Source organism: Crocuta crocuta, unplaced genomic scaffold (genome assembly GCF_008692635.1).
Source record: "Crocuta crocuta isolate KB4526 unplaced genomic scaffold, BGI_CrCroc_1.0 scaffold516, whole genome shotgun sequence".
Lineage (NCBI taxonomy): Eukaryota > Metazoa > Chordata > Mammalia > Carnivora > Hyaenidae > Crocuta > Crocuta crocuta.
The window spans coordinates 275,027-293,844 of NW_027529538.1; the positions used below are offsets into that span (position 1 = coordinate 275,027).

The window sequence follows — 18,818 nt, forward strand, 5'->3', positions numbered from 1 at the left end:
CACGCCCCCCCCCCCCCAGATTCTCCCTTTGCATGTTTTGTAAATAGGCTCCAGTTTGTTTTGTTTTTTGTTTGTTTGTTTGTTTGTTTTAAGGGAATTCAGTTTTGCCTCATCAGTCCGCACAATGATTTCTCCGAATGGGAAAGAGAGTGCATAGTGAATGGATTTAGAAAAGCACCTGTAAAAGAAGACCAGTCCTTTATTTTGTCCTGGTTTCTCAAACACGATTAGATGAAAACAGTTTTGTTAATAGACGTTTTTGCATCCACACTTCAGCGTTCACGCTTCGGTAGTCGTGGTCTGGCATCAGGTTTAATGAAGTCAAGGCGTCTTCCAGTCACCTTCATGAAAAGAATTCCTGGCGTTCCCAGCAGTTTATCTGATATGTGTGTAAACTGTGCGTTCTTATTTTTATTTTAGTTTTGCAGGTGGTTTTCTATAAAGTATGTTTTTACTAAGCCCCTGTGCGAATGATTTAAAAACCACAGAATAAGGTACAAATGTAGTGTGTTTAATAAACTGTCAACTAAAGCAACGGTTGTCTGTCAGAAAGTTTTATTTCATCACTCTGTGCTGTGAGCTGTGTTCCGTATCGTATTACCGTTAATGAACATGACCCTTCTCGCCTCCGGAGAAGGAAATGCAGGTAATGGCTTGGCAGGCAGCAGGGACCTCCCCGTGCGTCCATGCAGGTCCCCGTCCCCACGGCGCGAGGCTGTAAGTCGTAGTCTCTGTAAAGCGGTTCAGATGAAAACAGCTTGAGTTGTGTCTGCTTCTTCCATTGTGGTGTCTAGCCAAGATACACAATCTCAGGGGATTTAAAAGCACCAGTGAAACTAAATCCTGGAACCTCGTAGCTCTCCAAATTTTTCGCTCCAGAACGCTCCTGTTTTGCGTTCAGAAACAGATAGGATTTGATTTAGATGTGGTGCTCTCCACACGTCTTCAGTATCTTTCTACCCAGGCCATCAATTTCAGGAAAGGCAGTTGAAGGAAATGCCTTAGATAGGTGTATTTAATGTTTGTGTTCTTGCTTCTCCCCCATCCTCCCAAAATAAAATAGCTGGGTCCAGGTGCCTAGGTAGCTCAGTCAGTTAAGCGTCTGACTCTGATTTTGGCTCTGGTCACTCTGGTCATGATCTTGTGGTTCGTGAGTTCGAGCCCCACACTGGGCTGTCTGCACTGACAGTGTAAGCCTGCTTGGGATTGTCTGTCTCCCTCTCTCTCTATCCCTGCCTCTCTGTCTCTCTCTCTCTCATAAATAAACACTTAAAACAAACAAACAAACAAAGATAGTTGGAGGAAGGGTTCTTCTACTTAGAATTTATCATGAGTTTGATGACAAGTTTTTTTTAACCTATGAAAATCTTCTGACTTTTATAATAAATAGCCTATTGATATGATTATATTAATTCTAGCTGTGTGTGTGTGTGTGTGTGTGTGTGTGTATCACACGACAACTTCTGAGTGATCCTCCCAATTGAAACCACAAAAACGATGGATAAAATTAATACTTCTTTGGCTGGACAGGCATGAAAAGAATTCTGCTAGGGCCAAAAATGAAATGAAAGCAGGCATTCCAGGAGATAAACACAAAAGCTGCCACCCCACCCTCTACCCCGTTGATTTTTACCAAATCCTGGAGACCTAGAACTTTCTCCTTTAATGGCTGAGCAGGGGGAAAGAGGTGCAGCTCCGTATCTTGGACAGGGGATTCCTGCATGAAGCTGGGACCTCAAAAGACAACCCCCCACCCCACCCCAGGAAAACAGGAAACCAACTTACCATCCAGTCTTCACCTCATCACAGATCTAAAAAGATAGAAATCTCTTGAATCTCGCTCCACAGCCAAGCTGTGTTACGCCAGCCTCCCTCGCCTGGAGGTGGTTCATCTCTGCAAGAAGGTGGTTTTGGAGTTGAAAGGAACAAATCCATTCCTGGTCAGGGTCAAGAAATACTTCTCAGATATTTAAGCTGAACCTTGAAACACATACATATGCACATAGTGATTTCAACAAGCAGAGAATGAAGAAAGGATTCGTGGTGCAGGGAAAGTGGCAGAAGGAAGACGGTGGTCGGGGCCAGGCGTAGGGAGGAGCCCCCCCGCACCCCACGGCGAGCGCGACACCTGCCTTCAGAGCTCTACTCAAAGATGGGGGCTGAGATTTTTTTCCTACTTCCAGGAATCCTTGTTGAAGCAGTTGCAGGTTAGTTACACTTTGAGGGAGAATTTTATGAAAATGTGTTTGTGAGAGAGCTGTCCTTGCTTGAATGAATGTCTGTTTTCTAGCTTCTTAATTACATTTGATCCTGAAATTGCACTGTTTTCCTGGGCCTCACATTCAGGAAGTTTTCATTACTGTAACTGCTGTTTACTTACGCGTTACTGTGTCACTTGCGCGCCACCCTGATCCCTGCGGTAAGCGAAGATGACATATAGGACACAAGCCCTGACCGTCCATAAGGAGTTGACAGTCTCATGGAGAAGGAGTGGGGAAGGGCTCAGTAAAGAATTAGAGGATTCTAAAAGGAATTTATGGAGGGGCAGCTGGGTGCTCAGTTGGTTAAGCGTCTGACTTGATTTCCACTCGGGTCGCAATCTCATGGTTCGTGAGTTCGAGGCCCACATCTGGCTCTGCCGTGGGAACACGGAGCCTGCTTGGGATTCTGTCCCCCACTCTCTGCCCCTCCCCTACTTGTGCTCTCTTTCTCTCTCTCTCTAAATAAATATAAAAAATAAAATGATTTTATTGAGGAGAAGGAATTTGGGATATATACTTAAGGATACGGAGAGGAGAGAGTACCTCGAATGGTGGACACAGCAAAAAAATTAAAGTTTAAAGATTCCAAAACAAGATTGAGCACGGGGTGGAAGTGAAAAAGAAGAGTGAGCTTTGTAAGTTATTAGCTCTGTGTGTGTGTGTGTACACCGACATGCATTTGTAAGTGTAGGTACCAGAGCAGAGATGACATGTCCCCAGAAGATACTTAACCACAGGTGGCCTTTGGCTGTAGGCATTTAATCCAAGGCAGTAGGTCCCGCAAGACTAATAGCTATTGCTACTGCCAACCATGCTTTCTTTTGTTCTCAAATGGGAGGCTTAAGTCTCTGTGTCTTCGTGACCCTGGAGAGCTAGGGTCATCTCACCCATTTCCAGCGTGACGAGAGGATTGTGTGCACCATCACTGACCCTCGTACTGTTCAGTCCAGGCCAGTGAGCAGTCATGTTCATTTTACTTGTGTTCTAAGTTTATGGCAGTTAGCAGTTTGACATTCATTCAGTAAGCATCGACTCCCACTAAAAGCTGAGTGCAAAAGAATAAGATTCATTAATTCACTCAAGAAAATATTTATAATTGCCCCACTGTGTATCAGGCACTGTACTTGCTACCGAGTATACCGGGAGTGAATAAGAGAGACGTATCCCGGTATTCCCGGGGCTTACGTGCTTCTGGGGGGAGAGTGAAATTTAAGAGACCAGCACAAGTAAACGTGCTGTTGCCATGGTGATGAGTACTGTCAGTGATGAATGCAAAAAGGGAGAGTCAAAGGAAATCTTCATTAGGTGGTTAGGGAAGGCCCCTTAGAAAAAGTCGGTGGCCGTGCTGAAGTCTGAAGAATGAAGAGGATGCGGCCGGAGATGATATGAGTGGGCGCTGGGGGCTGGGCCGAAGCGAGGAAGAGCTAATGAATAAGTGATTGAGAATGACACGGTTGCTGTTCTCTTACATTTTCTGGTGGGAATGGGCACACAACATTTGTGTTCCATTGTGACAGGTATGACGATGACCATGGTTTGGGTAAGTGCTGATGTGGTTGGAATCCTGCGCCCTGGCAAGGCTTTCTCGAGTAGGAGATCCTAAAGCCAGACCTTAAGGACAAATAAGAATATGTGGGGACACGGGGAGAGAGTCATTATGCAGCAGATAGAATCGGAAAGAAATGCCTGTGTGTTCTCAATGTTACCGATTGGGGGTGGAGACAGTTATAATATAGGTAATGAAAATTATTTCTAGAACCTTAAGCCCAGTAAACATAAATAATTGAAATAAAATGCAGTAATAATCGCATTCAGAAGTTGGATTTTTAGTTTTATCTATCTTACAACATTTTAATATGCTAAATGCATGGTTTTGTTATCCTGTCTCTTAAAGATTGGTATACATAGAAAGCAGCTTTCGAAAGGCTGGGTGTTTTTCTAGGCATTTATTTTCAATTGTGAAAGAATGCAAACAGGAAAATAGAAGAGAGTAATGGATTGCAATATACCTGTCACCTAAATATAACAATTAACATTTTTCCGTTGCTTCATTTTTTTGGCTGAAGTATTTTAAAAACATGACATTTCCTCCCAAACATGTAAATATACATTTCTTTAAAAATAACATTCACGGGAGCACCTGGGTGGCTCTGTCAGTTAAGCATCTGACTCTGGCACAGGTCATGATCTCACAGCCCGGGAGTTCGAGCCCCATGCCGGGCTCTGTGCCGACAGCTCAGAGCCTGGAGCCTGTTTTGGATTCTGAGTCTCCCTCTCTCTCTCTCTCTGCCCCTCCCCTGCTTTCTCTCTCTCTCTCTCTCTCAAAATATAAATAAACATTTAAAAGTAGGAACATTCATGTAAATGCACGTTTCTTTTAAAATAATATTTTCCTATATAACCGTAAAACATTGTCAGGCCTAAAAATATTAGCAATAATTGTTTAACATCACCGAAACCAATTCTAGTTTATTTATGTATCCATCTACGTATCTGTTTTTTTAATGTTTATTTGTTTTGAGAGAGAGAGAGCATGAGTAGGAGAGGGCTCAAGAGAGGGGAGAGAGAGAATCCCAAGCAGGCGGTCAGCACAGAGCCTGGCTTGGGGCTCCATCTCACGAACGTGAGATTATGACCCAAGCTGAAATCAAGAGTGGAAGGCTTAACCAACTGCACCACCCAGGTGCCCCCTATTTATTTTTTTAAGTAATCTCTACCCCCAACCTGAGTCTCAGACTCACAATCACAAGATCAAGAGTCGCGCGTGCTCACCACCTGAGCCCTCCAGGCATCGCCCCCCAAACCACTCCTTGTACAGGTCTCCCCAGTTACCCCCAATGGAGTCCACATGGTGCATCTCATTGAATGTCTCTTAATTGCAGTAGTTCCCTCACATCCCACTTTTTACTCTCCCACATGTTTTCTTGTTGAAAACGGGGCTCTTGTCCGTTTAATGCCCCACCTCTGGGGTTCATCTGAGTGTGTCCCCTTCCCCATACTGTAAGCTAGAAATTAGGTCTGAAAACATTCAGGTTATCTGTTTCTCCTCCTCCTCCTTCTTCTTCTTCTTCTTCTTCTTCTTCTTCTTCTTGTTTTTAAATTTTAAGTATAAAGAAATACAATTTAAAAAGTTCCATAATTTCACTTCCAGGACGACTTCCATTCCTGTCCTGCCTCCCCAGGCCCCTTCCCCTTTCCCCTCACCCCCTTCTCCCTCCATAGGCAAGAACATAGAACTTAAAAAGTCAAATAGTACAGAAGGCCAGAAGCCAGGAAACAAACTGGAAGCTTCTCTCCACCTTTTCTCCAAGCCCCACCACTAATGATTGCTTCCTCTTTGTATGTGAAAGTCTGATTTTTTTTTTTTTTTAATCACCTCAAAGGTGACTTTTGGCCTAAAAAGGCTCCTGCAGCTTTGTGGACAGTGTTCCACTACTGAACTTCTGAAAGAGGGTCTTTTATTTATTTATGTTTTTTATTTTTTTAATGTTTTATTTATTTTTGAGAGAGAGAGAGAGAGGCAGCGTGAGCAGGGGAGGGTCAGAGAGAGAGGGAGACAAGGATTCCGAAACAGGCTCCCGGCTCTGAGCTGTCAGCACAGAGCCGGACACGGGGCTCGAACCCACGAACCGTGAGATCATGACCTGAGCCGAAGTCGGACCAACTGAACCAACTCGGCTCAAACAACTGAACCACCCAGGCGCCCCTGAAAGAGTGTCTTTTAAACGCAGCCCTCAGGTGATTCAAACATTCCCACGTGATTGCCACGAAACTACACAATCCTACTTCTCCGCTTCGTGACTCCACACAGACAGCCCAGAAGACCGATGGCCATCTGACTGAGCCCAAACAGGACCTCGAGAATCCCTACAATCAGTAGGCCCAGGAACACTGATAAATGGATCGTCCTGTGTTTGTTTTCTTTAGAGTTGAAGTGAAAGCCGGAGTGCCTCCCGTTACTGGCGGTGCTACTGCTGATGGTGGGATCACTGACATCAGAAGCAGCCACGCAGGTCTCCCTGAAGAACCACTGAAGATTGATGGGTTCCACATGGATGTCGCTGAAATGCAAGAAACAATAGTATATATTCAGGAATATCACTTACCACGAAGAAAGAATGCAGCATGGTGCGTTTTATTACACTCGCAGAAAAGGATGGGTATAATACAACACAAGTACTTGGAAATACTGGACCAAGAGACTGTAGCTAAGCTCAAGGTTTCTGATCACATGTCCATGTACCCTGATAGCTACAAAACTTTCACTGATTATATAGCCCATCATTCGACTGGCCTTTCTTTCTTTCTTTTTTTTTTTTAACTTTTTTTTTAATGTTTTATTTATTTCTGAGAGAGAGAGAGAGAAACTTTGAGCAGGTGAGGGTCAGAAAGAGAAGGAGACACAGAATGTGAAGCAGGCTCCAGGCTCTGAGCTAGTGTCAGCACAGAGCCCGATGCAGGGCTCGAACCCAGGAACTGTGAGACCATGACCTGAGCCGAAGTTAGAAGCTTAACCAACTGAGGCACCAGCCACTCCCCCTCCTTTTTTCCTTTTTTAACTTTTTAAATGTTTGTTTAATTTTGAGACAGAGAGAAACAGAGCATGAGCAGGAGAGGGGCAGAGAGACAGGGAGACAGAATCCAAAGCAGGCTCCAGGCTCTCAGCAGTCAGCACAGAGCCTGACACGGGGCTCAAACTTGTCAACCACAGGATCATGACCTGAGGCAAAGTCGGACGCTCAACCCACTGAGCCACCCAGGTGCCCCTCATCTGGCTTTTCTATAGCAACTGTTCTTAGCTTGAGCCATATGAAATTTTGTATGTCAGAAATGGTTACATATTCATGCCGTGTGGTTCACCCTAATTATATAGCATTCTTCTACTTGCTAAAGACATGCAAATTAAGGAGGCACCTCTTCCACGGAGCTCAGCCCTTAGTACAAAATTGTAGTGTTGTATCTGTTCTTAGACGAGATGTGCAACTTCTGCTGACAAAAGGCACGTTCAGTATGTCTGATTACGATCCGTGCCCACTGTAACCAGGTCTGGAAAATGAGAGCTTCTAGTTCTAACGCTATCTACCCTAAGATGGTGTTTCTCAGTTTACTGCAGACTAAAGCTAAGTGTTCTAAGAAAGTTTGCATTTCTGGATGCCAGCAGTATTTATCCTGGGAAGATGACAGTATTTTCAGCACGTAGAATAGGAATGTGCTTTCTGCAGTTTGCCAGCAAGCGTAGGATCATTCTTGTAACTGTTTACTCTCTGTAACTGTCTGTGTCCCCAACTAGAGTGGCTCTTAGCTCCAGAGCTTAGCCTGGTGCGTGGTGAGTTGTCATCTCCTAAGGGACTGAGTGTGTACAGCATGTGTACTTACAGCCTCTTATTTTAAACTTCAGATCTATTAGGAAAGGAAATTTTTTTTTTAATTTTGATTCACAGCAAGTGCAGTGTGCAAATTTTGAGAGGTTTTTATTTTTTATTAAAAAAATTTTTTTAATGTTTATTTTTGAGAGAGAGAGAGTGCAAGCAGGGGAGGGGTAAAGAAAGAGAGAGGGAGACACAGAATCTGAAGCAAGCTGCAGGCTCTGAGCTGTCAGCACAGAGCCCGACGTGGGGCTCGAACTCATGAACTGCGAGCTCGTGACCTGAGCCGAAGTTGGGCGCGCCCCCCGGAGATTTTTATTTTTTAATGTAGCAGGATAAAAGGAAAGGAGGGAGAAATTTTTTTCACATAACTGCAAAAGTGAATTCTGATTATTTTCCACATTGAGGAACATAGAGATAACTGATGGGTTAGATTGTTCTGTTCTTCTAGTTCTACATATTCATTGCCTAGATTTGGGTGCAGAACCATCGTACAAGAGTGAAATGAGCCATTTACAAGCAGCTCTTCAGTGCTGTGACTATAGGAGTTAAACCTGATTCATTCCCATGCCTACAGTGTATTTATAGTAAATGCATGAATCTATTGACTGCTTTTGTTTCTTTTAGCGCTTGTAAGTGAGGTTCTAGATTTTATGTATCATGCTTTTATTCAACTTTTTAAGCATTAAAGGAACATACACTTAGGACTTAGAAGTTTAGTTATCTCAGAAGCGTAGAAAGTCATTGCTCCCTTCACTTCCCCAGGGTGTATTCCATTACATTCTCAAAGGATCAAGTTTCTGAAGATAATGGTTCCTACATTTCCATGGGGTTGTGCCAATTGGGGCTAATGTGCTAAATCCCTAAGTGTGTGTGTCCCGGCCATTCCATCAGAGAACATCATGGCAGCACCACACTATTCTCATCTAACTAGCTACAGCACGTAAGACAATCCCTGAAAATCTGGAGACTCACCTTAGGTTATTGAATGAAAATTCACAACTGGAAGTGCTGTTTGCAACTTGCGAGTTACAAATGAGAGGCCCTTCTGAGAGAGCCTGGAGAGATACCAGCATGCAGTACATGGCACCGATGACTGTGATTACATTCAGAAGTGACGACAGAAGCATCTGAAAAATAAAGGAGGCACCGATTGGCATATGTTCTTACATGTTCGTTCCCGGTCTGTTTCAAGTCTCAGCATCACGTGCAGGCTTCTGATCACCTGCCGCTGTTCACTGCTCACCCGGCAGCCCCAGGTCTTAAGATCTCTGTTTGATTAGGTCTGAACTGTAAAAGAACAAAGAGGGCGAAGTCCCTGCCATTTGATTAGACTCACAAAAAGTTTGCTGGGCTTGCCAGTGTCTCTGGAAAAGGTGTGCCTTATCCATTTCAAGAGACCACTGAAATCTGGTACCTCCTTCTTCTTTGTAATCCCCACTTCACAGAACCTCGACTAGATTTTTTTTTAACATTGATTTATTTTTGAGAGACAGAGGCAGAGCACAAGTGGGGGAGGGGCAGATAGAGAGGGAGACACAGAACTGGAAGCAGGCTCCAGACTCTGAGCTGTCAGCACAGAGCCCGACGTGGGGCTCAAACCCATGAACCATGAGATCATGACCTGAGCCGAAGTCGGACGCTTAACTGGCTGAGCCACCCAGGCGCCCCTCGACTAGATCTGAAGCACACACATTTTGGTGTCTGGTCTCCTGACTCCCAAATCTTTCATCCAGATTTGGCCCTTCATTCCACAGGGATCGGTCAACAGTGGAGTGTTAGAATTAGGTTTCTCAACCTCAGCGCTGTGGACATTTGGCCAATTTGTTCTGGGAACTTTCCTGTACCTGTTTGAAAGCATCCCTGGTCTCTACCCACTAGAAACCAATGGCAGTCCCCCTCCAACCTGACTCCAAGTTGTTGACAACCAAAAGTGTCCTGGACATTGGTGAAGGTCCCCTTGGCAGGGTCAGAACTGCCCCCGTTGGAGAACCATGCTGTGTTCAAGACAAAGATGATAAGCCTTTAAGCATCTTTCATTTCATGAATGAGAGAGAAAGCAGAAAAAAAGTGTGCAATCTGCCAGTAGGAAATGTTAGTGCCCAAATGAAGGTTTGTATAAGTCTATGTTTTCCAAAAAGAAGCTCTGTGTTGTTTCAGTGAAGTTGGTAATCAGTGATAATTATGACTTAAAATCTACAGAGATGAAGGGAAGGAATCCATGTCCTTTTCCTTTGATGTGATAGTGCTGCCACTCTTAGAGGATTTAGGAGACCTGCCTTTAATGTGTAGGCAGAATAAGTGGCTACCTGTATAGTATATGTTGTGGGGTGTTGGGCTTTACATATATTATCTCATTTAACTCAAATAATCCCAAGAGATAGATACTATTATTCTCACTTTATGGATGAGAAAACTATAACTCAGGGAGGTTGGTGAGCTTGTCAGGCACTCATGGAAATGCTAGTGCTCGGGTTTTAATCATGACACCAAAATTCTTCCAACCGAAAGCACAGAATGATGGATTTGGAGTCTAAAAATCCAGATCCTTCTGTTCTACTGTGGCCTGTGTAAGATGCTTAACTTGCTCATCAAGAAATGTACTATCGCTGTTTTGGCCATTTATTATTTCTGACTCCTCATCACTACAAAGGGGCCTGGCTTTAGAAAAGTGATTTTGGGGATCTGAATTTGCCCAAGTCGGGGGTTCGTTTAAATGACTCAGCCAAACCGAAACATCTGGAAACAAAATCAAGAAGTGGACAAAGGAGCAGGAAACAGTTAAAGTGGGCCAAATAGTAGGAACAGTTAATACAGAGGACAAGCCTTGGTGACCCCAGCTCCCACCCCAAGATCTAGCCTTTATCGCCTTTATGATGCTCTGCTCTTTTCTCGACTCGGAAGATCCGCGGTATGACTTAAACACCAGTCTTCCCATAGCTGCCACCAAGTGAGAAAAGTGTCTAGGAGCACTTTATTGCATCTAATCAATATAAACTGGAAATTTTAATTAAATAGCCAGCCACTGTTGTTAATAGAACATGAGCTGTATTACTGTATTATACAACACCCCCCACCCCCCCAACCACCACCATGGCCTTGGCACTCCAGACTTCCTGTAGCTCCTTAGCACATAATGATCTGTAATGTTGCTGAAGCAGGATTTCCAGTGATTTTCAAGTGGGGGTAGGGGGGTGGGGGGGAGCAAAGCCTGGTGCGTTAAGCCCTACACCTGTGTTGAAAGGTGTCTCGGTTTTTTCATCTCACTGTCCTCCAAGGACAAAGAAAACTTAAATGATCATTGAAAAGATGACTCACTTGCCATTAAAGGATACGATTCCTAATAGAGATATGATTCAACAGAAAAATCTATAGGAGTGTTCTGACATTTTGGCGTTCAGAGATTTAGAAAGATCTCAAGATGTCTTTCTCAAGAACGTAAGTACAATATAAAGGTGATACAAAGTCAAACTGCAAATTATACTTTCAAAAATACCAGAGAGGGGAAACTGAAGCCTAACATTTACTGAATACCTATAGTGTATCAGGAACAAAGATGGACTATAAACAATTAGAAAATAATTACAATCCTAGATAAATATCCCATGTCAGAAAAAGTTAATTTTTAAAAATATAAATTTCCTGTTATGGATATAAATATGTAATACAGATATAGATATGTATGGTTTTAAACACTGATTTTCACCCCCAGGACCACAATTAGAATCACCTAGGGTGCTTTTGAAACATACTTTCGGGGAGCCAGTCATTCTGGTGGATGATTCTAATGTTCTCCTAAGGCTAAGTTTCATTGCTTTAAAACCTTCATCTCAGCCAGGAATATTTACTGTGACTTGTTGTTTATTGATTGACCCCCTTCCTTAGAGATTATTGAAAGCCCTCAGTGTTACTTAATAACAATGGTCATGGCATAAGTAGTGTAAAGATTGTGAGTTTTGGAGTCTGATGGATTTGGATACAAATTCACCTGCTTAGCTGTGCCACACTGACAAATTATTTACTGTCTCTGGGGATCAGTTTCTCAGTCAATGAAACAGATCATACTATTATCCACTCAGTGCCTTTGAGAGAATTTAAATAAGATTGTATAGTTGGAAGTTTTCTGAGCCCAATAACAGAAGGTTAATAAATATTAACTTCCTTTACTTTTAACTTAGTTACAATATCATATATAATAGGTACATACTACACATTTGAGAAAATAACCCATTATCTTCTTTACACCGGATAAGGACAAATCTGATCGTAGCAAACCAACGCTTAACAGAACTGAGGATACCTTTCCCTGAAGTATTTTATACACGCCATAAAAAATAACAAATAATTGAGACTCATGAAGTCGATTGCAGCTCTGAGTGTGACTTACAAATCCCCTTTCTTTAAAACTGTTAGTGACAACTGGAGATTGAGGAAAGTTCTGAAGACTGACTCCAAAGCTAAATTTTTTTGGGGGGGAGGGGAGAAAAGCTTCACACTTTCCGTATTACCACGTGATCATTATAAATGGCCCGCTTTTATAATGTGGTCCTGCCTCAGACAGTTCGGGAAGCTCTGCTGATATATAAGTAGCAGTTCGTGTGCTTTGGCTCCAGGCCAATGGTACTATACTCACCCCAATCCTGTTGTTACAGCACGCTCTCTTTCTTGCTGCCAAGGACATTGTTGTTGCTGGAACAGCCTGGAAATCACACCAACGGGAAAGATGAGCATTATGACTTCTCATCAGATGCAGAAGCTGTAATCCCCACCTCCCACCAAGTTGTGGGAAATCAAGTCTCAAGAGAACAAATGGGGAAATTTGGCAATATCTCCTGATCTTGTGCACTTCGGGGTCCCCATTTCAGCCACAAAGATGGCAGAAGGGGAGAGATGGGGGAGTCCAGGATAACGGCTTCAAACTCTCCCATCTACATTCTGGCTCTACTCTGTCTTTGGGAGACTTGGATTTTCAATGGATTAGAAGGAGTTCTTTATCTATTATTCTCGAAGGCATGTTTCTGAAAGAATTTTTCGCACCGTCCAAAATTCCCTTTTCTTTTTCTTTTTCTTCTTCTTCTTTTTTTAAGTTACTATAATCTACAACCACTTACCCAATTTCCCAAAAATTGCATCATTTAATCTGGCAAGCATCCAGAAAGGAAATTGTTGGGAACAGTTGGGAACTAAGAATTCTGTCACCACCCTCTCCCACTTCCTACGTTTCCTCATGCCCCCAAGGTCACCACGGTCAAGCTTATGATCAGAGAATTATTTTGGGTTCTGCATTCTCCTTTCTGCTCGCATGTCCATGATAGGTAATGATCTCACTTTACACTGATGTTCAGGAATCCTGTATATAGTGCATTCTATGTCGAGGGAGATACTAAGTGCTGAGAAGAGCTGTAAGAAATGATTCCACATTTTCAGGATTCAGCTTAAAATCTGAGTAATATCCAGTCAGCAGCTATGACTAGAAATTCTTACTGGAAAAAGTGTTGTATCATTGAAGAGGAACATGGAAATTACTTCCTTCTCCCTAAGAAATGTTAGCTGAGGGGGTTTTCTGCCTTCTCAGCATAAGTGCCCTGAAAGTTGTTTTCTCTTTTTTCCTTCCACTCTTGTTTTCTAACATTTTATTAAGTTCTAACAAGGGGCCAGGTCCTGTCAGTACTGAACATGTTTTAATTCATTCCAGCCCCTTAACAATCCTCTGAGGTAGGCACTATTTTACCAGAAACACAGAAAGTTTGAGTGACTTGCCTAAAAGAGTGGACAAGTTGGGATCCAAAGTTAGGCATTTGGGTTCCAGAGCCCAAACTATTTTTTTAATGTTTGTTTATTTATTCTGAGAGAGGCAGAGAGGGTGGGGTGAGGGGAGAGAGAGAGAGAGAGAGAGAGAGAGAGAGAGAGAGAGAATCTCAAGCAGGCTTTGCGCTGTCAGTGCTGAAATCAAGAGTGGGACGCTTAACCAGCTGAGCCACCCAGACACCCCCAGAGCCCAGACTCAACCACGATTCCACACTGGCCAATTCTAACAATTCTCCTCTCTTCCTACATAGAATCTGTTCATTCACTTCCTTTCCCCCACCCCACCTCATCCTTCCTGCCACACACCCACCCACCCCTTTGGCTCATCTCACCCTCGTTTTCTAACTGCTCCTTCACTGATGCTTCTTTTTGAGCCCACATCTACCTTTGTTCTTTTGGAACAGATCTAAGATTTACTTACACCTTACAAGGCAGCTTTCCTGACAGACTTCGCCCCACCCTGACAGGTGCTGACTCCACGTCACTGGTGGAGAACACTGCACTGTTATCAAGCTTTGCTTACCTATTGCCTTGAATGCCAACACCCTTATAATTCAGGATGCACACATACGTATGAGAGCCGAACCACTCAGGGGCATAGCTTAGAACCCCAGGAAGAAAAGGGAAAGAAACTTTAGTCTCTGAATAGGTATCAGCATTGATGGACTTAGCTTCTTTTGTTGTGCTCATAAGCCACACTGCCTTCTGAACTTCAGGAACAAATAATTTAGAACAGAAACTGGCACTGTGGTCCACCATCTTTTTTTTTTTTATAAATAAAGTTTTATCAGACCACAGCCATGCCCATTCACTTACATATTGTGTGTGGCTGCTTTTACACATCAATGGTACAGCTGAGTAGTTGTGAGAGACTGTCTGGCTCACAAAGCTTAAAATACTCTCTGGCTTTTTTTGTAGAACAAAATTCCCAACCCCTGCTTCAGAAATCTAATGAATCTCTTAAAGTTAGAACAACATTAAGTTACAATGGAAATGGATAAATCATTCCATTTTCCTTATTGATGGAAATTAAACTCTGTCTTGAGGATTAATTTATTTCAGAGATGCTGAAAATCTTTCAAAATCCTTTTCCCTTGCAAAGGTGTTTTATAACATAACAATGACTTATAGTATGTGAACCCTCACCCGGTTGACTTCATGACATCTTTTTTTTTTTTTTTTTTTGATAGAGAGAGTACAAGAGAGCGTGAGATGGGGAGGGGCAGAGGGAGAGTGAGAAAGAAAATCCCAAGCAGGCTCCTCACTGTCAGCAGAGCCTGATGCGAAGCTCAGTGTCACAACCCTGGAATCATGACCCGAGCCAAAATCAAGAGTCAGAGGCTCAACGTACTGAGCCACTCAGGAGCCCCGGCTTCACAACGTGTTAACACATCTCTGTTACTCATTATGGGTAACTTAATAACTCGCTGTATGTCAACCCATTTTGCCCATTCAGAATTTTGGAAGTTGGAGGAACTCTTTATAAAATAGACAGTAAAATGGGATTTTATTATATTTTTGTTTAAGTAACATCTACATCCCACGTCGGGCTTGAACCCACAACCCTGAGATCAAGAGTTGCATGCCCCACCACTGAGCCAGCCAGGTGCCCATGGATGGTAAAATGTGAAAGTATATGTGTACATAGGTGACTGAATTGTAAATCTTCCAGATAATCTCCTGTGAAAATTAGTAATTATGAGAATACTCTTTCTCTTTAATTCCAAAGCATGAGTTTGTGTGAAATTAAAAATCTTAATAGATTTTGTGTTATTTTAGCTTTTTAAAAAATGTTTGTTTATTTTTGAGAGAAAGAGATGGAGCATGAGCAAGGGAGGGGCAAAGAGAGAGGGAGACACAGAATCTGAAGCAGGCTCCAGGCTCTGAGCTGTCAGCACAGAGCATGATGCGGGGCTCAAACCCACGAACTGTGAGACCACGACCTGAGCTGAAGTTGGACACTTAACCAACTGAGCCACCCAGGTGCCCCAGTAGATTTTGTTTTTATAAAGAAGTAGTATTGTTCATTTTTTTCTTACAGAAAATCATACTTTTATCCAGTTTTAGAAGTAAGGTAGTATATGAGTTTGCAAATGAAGTATAAGAAAGCCTTTTGAGCATTGAAAGTCGGATAGAATGCAGACTTTGGGGATTTTTCTACATATTCGAATATGAGAGTAACACAAAAAGCCATAGTTCAGCCTAAATACAAAAATTATATTTTGAAAGTTCTTATTATACATAATATCTTCTAAGGTGTTTAACAATTCAACAACTTGTTCTCTGTTAAGACTTGTTCTCTCTTGGGGTGCCTGGGTGGCTCTGTCGGTTAAGTGTCCGACTTCGGCTCAGGTCATAATCTCACGGTTTGTGGGTTCGAACTCCGCATCGGGCTCTGTACTGACAGCTAGCTCAGAGCCTGGAGCCTGTTTCAGATTCTGTATCCCCCTTTCTCTCTGACCCTCCCCTGCTCATACTGTCTCTATCATTCTCTCTCTGAAATAAATAAAACATTAAAAAAAAGACTTCTCTCTTATATTTAATAAGTTATTATTATGTAATAAGTGCACTCAATGAATAAGCACGATTAAGATCAGACTTCCAACTAATTCCTTTAAAATAAAATGACCTTTCTATTTTTTTAGAGGAAAGACTTTAAGTCTTTTTTTTTAGTACCTGCAAAAAAGAACATGTATTGATTTTTCCACTTAGTAGATAATGGTTGAAAATAATTACGCAACATCTTTACTCGTCGCCATGGTTTCAAAAGATGAAAAGGTTCACCTCTCTTTTGAGTAAATCATAAAACCATAAAATGAATGTGCATTTCATGAAATAATAACGAATTCCACAACTTTTATTATTAGCTACTTCCTGCAAAATTCCATTTTAGAGGAAAATTTAAAATATCCTAACAGTTCTAGAAAGATTTCAAGAACTATGAGAAATGTGCTATCACAGGCAGTGAATGCTTCCTTATTAACTTTTCTTTGTATTTACAAATATATTAAGAGTTCTATATTTTGAATGATTCCCTTTGAAAAAGATATTCTCCGTATCCTATATGTATAGCCAAGGATCAAGAAAATGTACCTGTATTCTGAGTCTTTCTATCATCCACAAGTTTCCTTGTGAGCCTAGCCTAGAGTCTGAAGCTTAGTCCATAAAATGCCTATTGAACTTTTCAAGGATCTGTTTGCTGCTTCAATGACCTTCTACAAGGCTGCATAATAGAGATGGCCTTGTGTGATGCCAGTACTTCATTAACATTTATTGAGGATAATAAAGTAAATGTAATCATAGAACCAGGAAGGTCAGATTCTCTGGAATTATTTCACAGATTCTATTACCTTTCTCTGATCTAGTTTTCTGGCCACTTAAATGTATGAATTAGGTCCTGGATTTCATCTTCTCCCTTTGTCAGTTGGAGACAGCCGTTGAGGTGCTAATACTGGTGGATGACCACGCTTTGGAATCAGATAAATCTGGAATTGAGTTTCACACCCACTATGTGACCTTGCTAACATTCCTAGCCTTCTGTTTGCCAATCTGTTAAAGTACAAATAATAATATCTGCTTAGCCAGATTATTAGAGAGATGAAATGAGCAAGTGTAAAGCGTGACTCCAGTAGCTGGCGCTTAATTGCACTCTCTGTGTCTTCTGCTATGTCTTCATCCCCCTCTTCTCCCCCCACCCACCCAAAATAAGCATACATAGAATATACGTGTGTATTATCACCACCTCAGGCTCCATTAATGCTAGCAAAGAAATTGTTTTTAATGGAGATAGAGTTTATAGTAGATCCTGATATTTAAGGCTATATGGGTTATCCTAATTGATTGTTTCAGGAACTTTTAGGATCCCCATGGAAATTGCCATCATTGGTAAAATTTGGCCTGCTATGGGGCATCTGAGTGGTTGGTTAAGTGTCCGACTTCAGTTTAGGTCGTGACCTCACGTTTTGTGAGTCCAAGTTCAACATCGGACTCTGCGCTGACAGCAAGGAGCCTGCTTGGGATTCTCTGTCTCTCTCTGTCTCTGTCTCTCTCTCTGTCTGCCCTTTGTGCATGTGCTTTCACACACTCCCTCTCAAAGTAAATAAATACACTGAACAAAAAAAAAAAATACTTGACCACCTGCTCCTGGCTTCTGGTCTAAGCAGATCCAAGGAAGTTCATGCCACTCAGGTAGAGAGGAACTTCTAGAAAGGCAAAAAGCAGACACCATGATTGCATCATGGTGGAGCACTGTTGATCACTTTCTCTCAGTCTGGCAGAGAGGTCTCATGGTTGTTTGAAGAAATAGCCCTTTAGTACCTTTCTCTACCTAAAATAAGGCGAATAGATTGCTCATGATGTAAAAGGAAAAGAAACCATCAACTTTTGGGGAATGCTTCCTAAACTGCTTTCTTGTGCCAGAGTAGTCTCAAATCCAACATGCCAGCCAAAGGAGGATTTTTAATCTAAAGTTTAGTATCTAATGACCAAAAGCATTTTCATATAAGTCTGAGATAAGACCAGAAGCAGTGTGCGCGTGCGCGCGCACACACACACACACACACACACACACACACACACACACACAGACATCCAGACAAAAGCTCATTTCTCTGGCATTAACCAGACTCCCTTAGGTAGCACATCCCACCCCATATTCCTGTGAATACTTAGAGCCTAGTACTGGCAAAGGAAAGCTGGGGGAATGGATTCAAAACATCTTGAACACAATAAAGCCTAAACAAGCAGCCTTACATGTGAAGAAATATGATCGGTACCAACCCCACCAGCTTTTATCCAATTATTACATATTTTTTTGCCCAAGTCCCCTAGCCTATACTCCAGTTTATTTAAATGGTCATTCTTCAATGATGCCAGTGTACCATCCACTGCTTCTGACAGCATCCTGAGCCAAGATGTAGCCCACCATAAGGCTAAAAGTCTTTAGGAGGTAAAATAGGCAGGCCTTTCTCCAAATCAGGCCGAGTAAATGTTACTCACCATCAACCCTGCTCCTATAATTCCTGGGAACCACCACTCAAAGCAAGAGATGGGATTTTTGAAAACTTGGCCTTCATCAACTAAGTTGAAAATTAGAGGGATTGCGTTGAGAGCTATTCCCAGTAGAAGAAGAACCAGCAAGCTGAATCCATTGCAGGATGTCCATCCTTCACAGCAGGTCATGGTTAGTCCCTGGTTCAATGAGAAACCCTGTCCAAGTGACTGTTTGGGTGGCACTGTCTTGCCTTTTATCCTGAGCCTTCTAGTTAAAGTTTAGAACTTATGAAAAATAATTACAGGAAGTAGTTCAGAGTCCAGTAGGGCAGGACATTATTATGAGAAATGTTAAGGAAGTAATTTGGGGGTTATTTGCACTTGGGTATGT

The 18,818-nt window shown here is 42.3% G+C and overlaps 2 protein-coding genes and 1 long non-coding RNA gene across 17 annotated transcripts in view; 2 read left to right on the forward strand and 1 right to left on the reverse strand.

Moving 5' to 3' along the window:
• Positions 1-535, forward strand: part of MFF (mitochondrial fission factor) — a 35,523-nt gene extending 34,988 nt beyond the window's left edge. For all 14 annotated transcript variants that reach the window (XM_077761321.1, XM_077761322.1, XM_077761323.1 and 11 more), the window contains one exon: positions 94-535. The gene's annotated coding sequence lies outside the window, so the exon portion shown is untranslated. The remainder of the gene's footprint in view (positions 1-93) is intronic.
• Positions 536-2,135: 1,600 nt separating this feature from the next.
• LOC144229303 (uncharacterized) lies at positions 2,136-8,231 on the forward strand. 2 transcript variants are annotated; one of them, XR_013334444.1, is made up of 2 exons: positions 2,136-2,207; positions 6,189-8,231. It is a non-coding gene; the product is annotated as an uncharacterized LOC144229303 (long non-coding RNA). The 2 variants fall into 2 exon arrangements; XR_013334443.1 differs by lacking the exon at positions 2,136-2,207 and adding an exon at positions 3,663-3,778.
• On the reverse strand, positions 6,034-18,616 carry TM4SF20 (transmembrane 4 L six family member 20). Its single transcript, XM_077761302.1, has 4 exons — positions 18,434-18,616; positions 12,261-12,326; positions 8,603-8,757; positions 6,034-6,322 (listed from the first exon to the last, which is right to left on the reverse strand). The coding sequence occupies exons 1-4, from the start codon at positions 18,614-18,616 to the stop codon at positions 6,034-6,036; spliced, it is 693 nt and encodes a 230-aa protein (XP_077617428.1).
• Between the last annotated feature and the right edge of the window lie 202 nt (positions 18,617-18,818).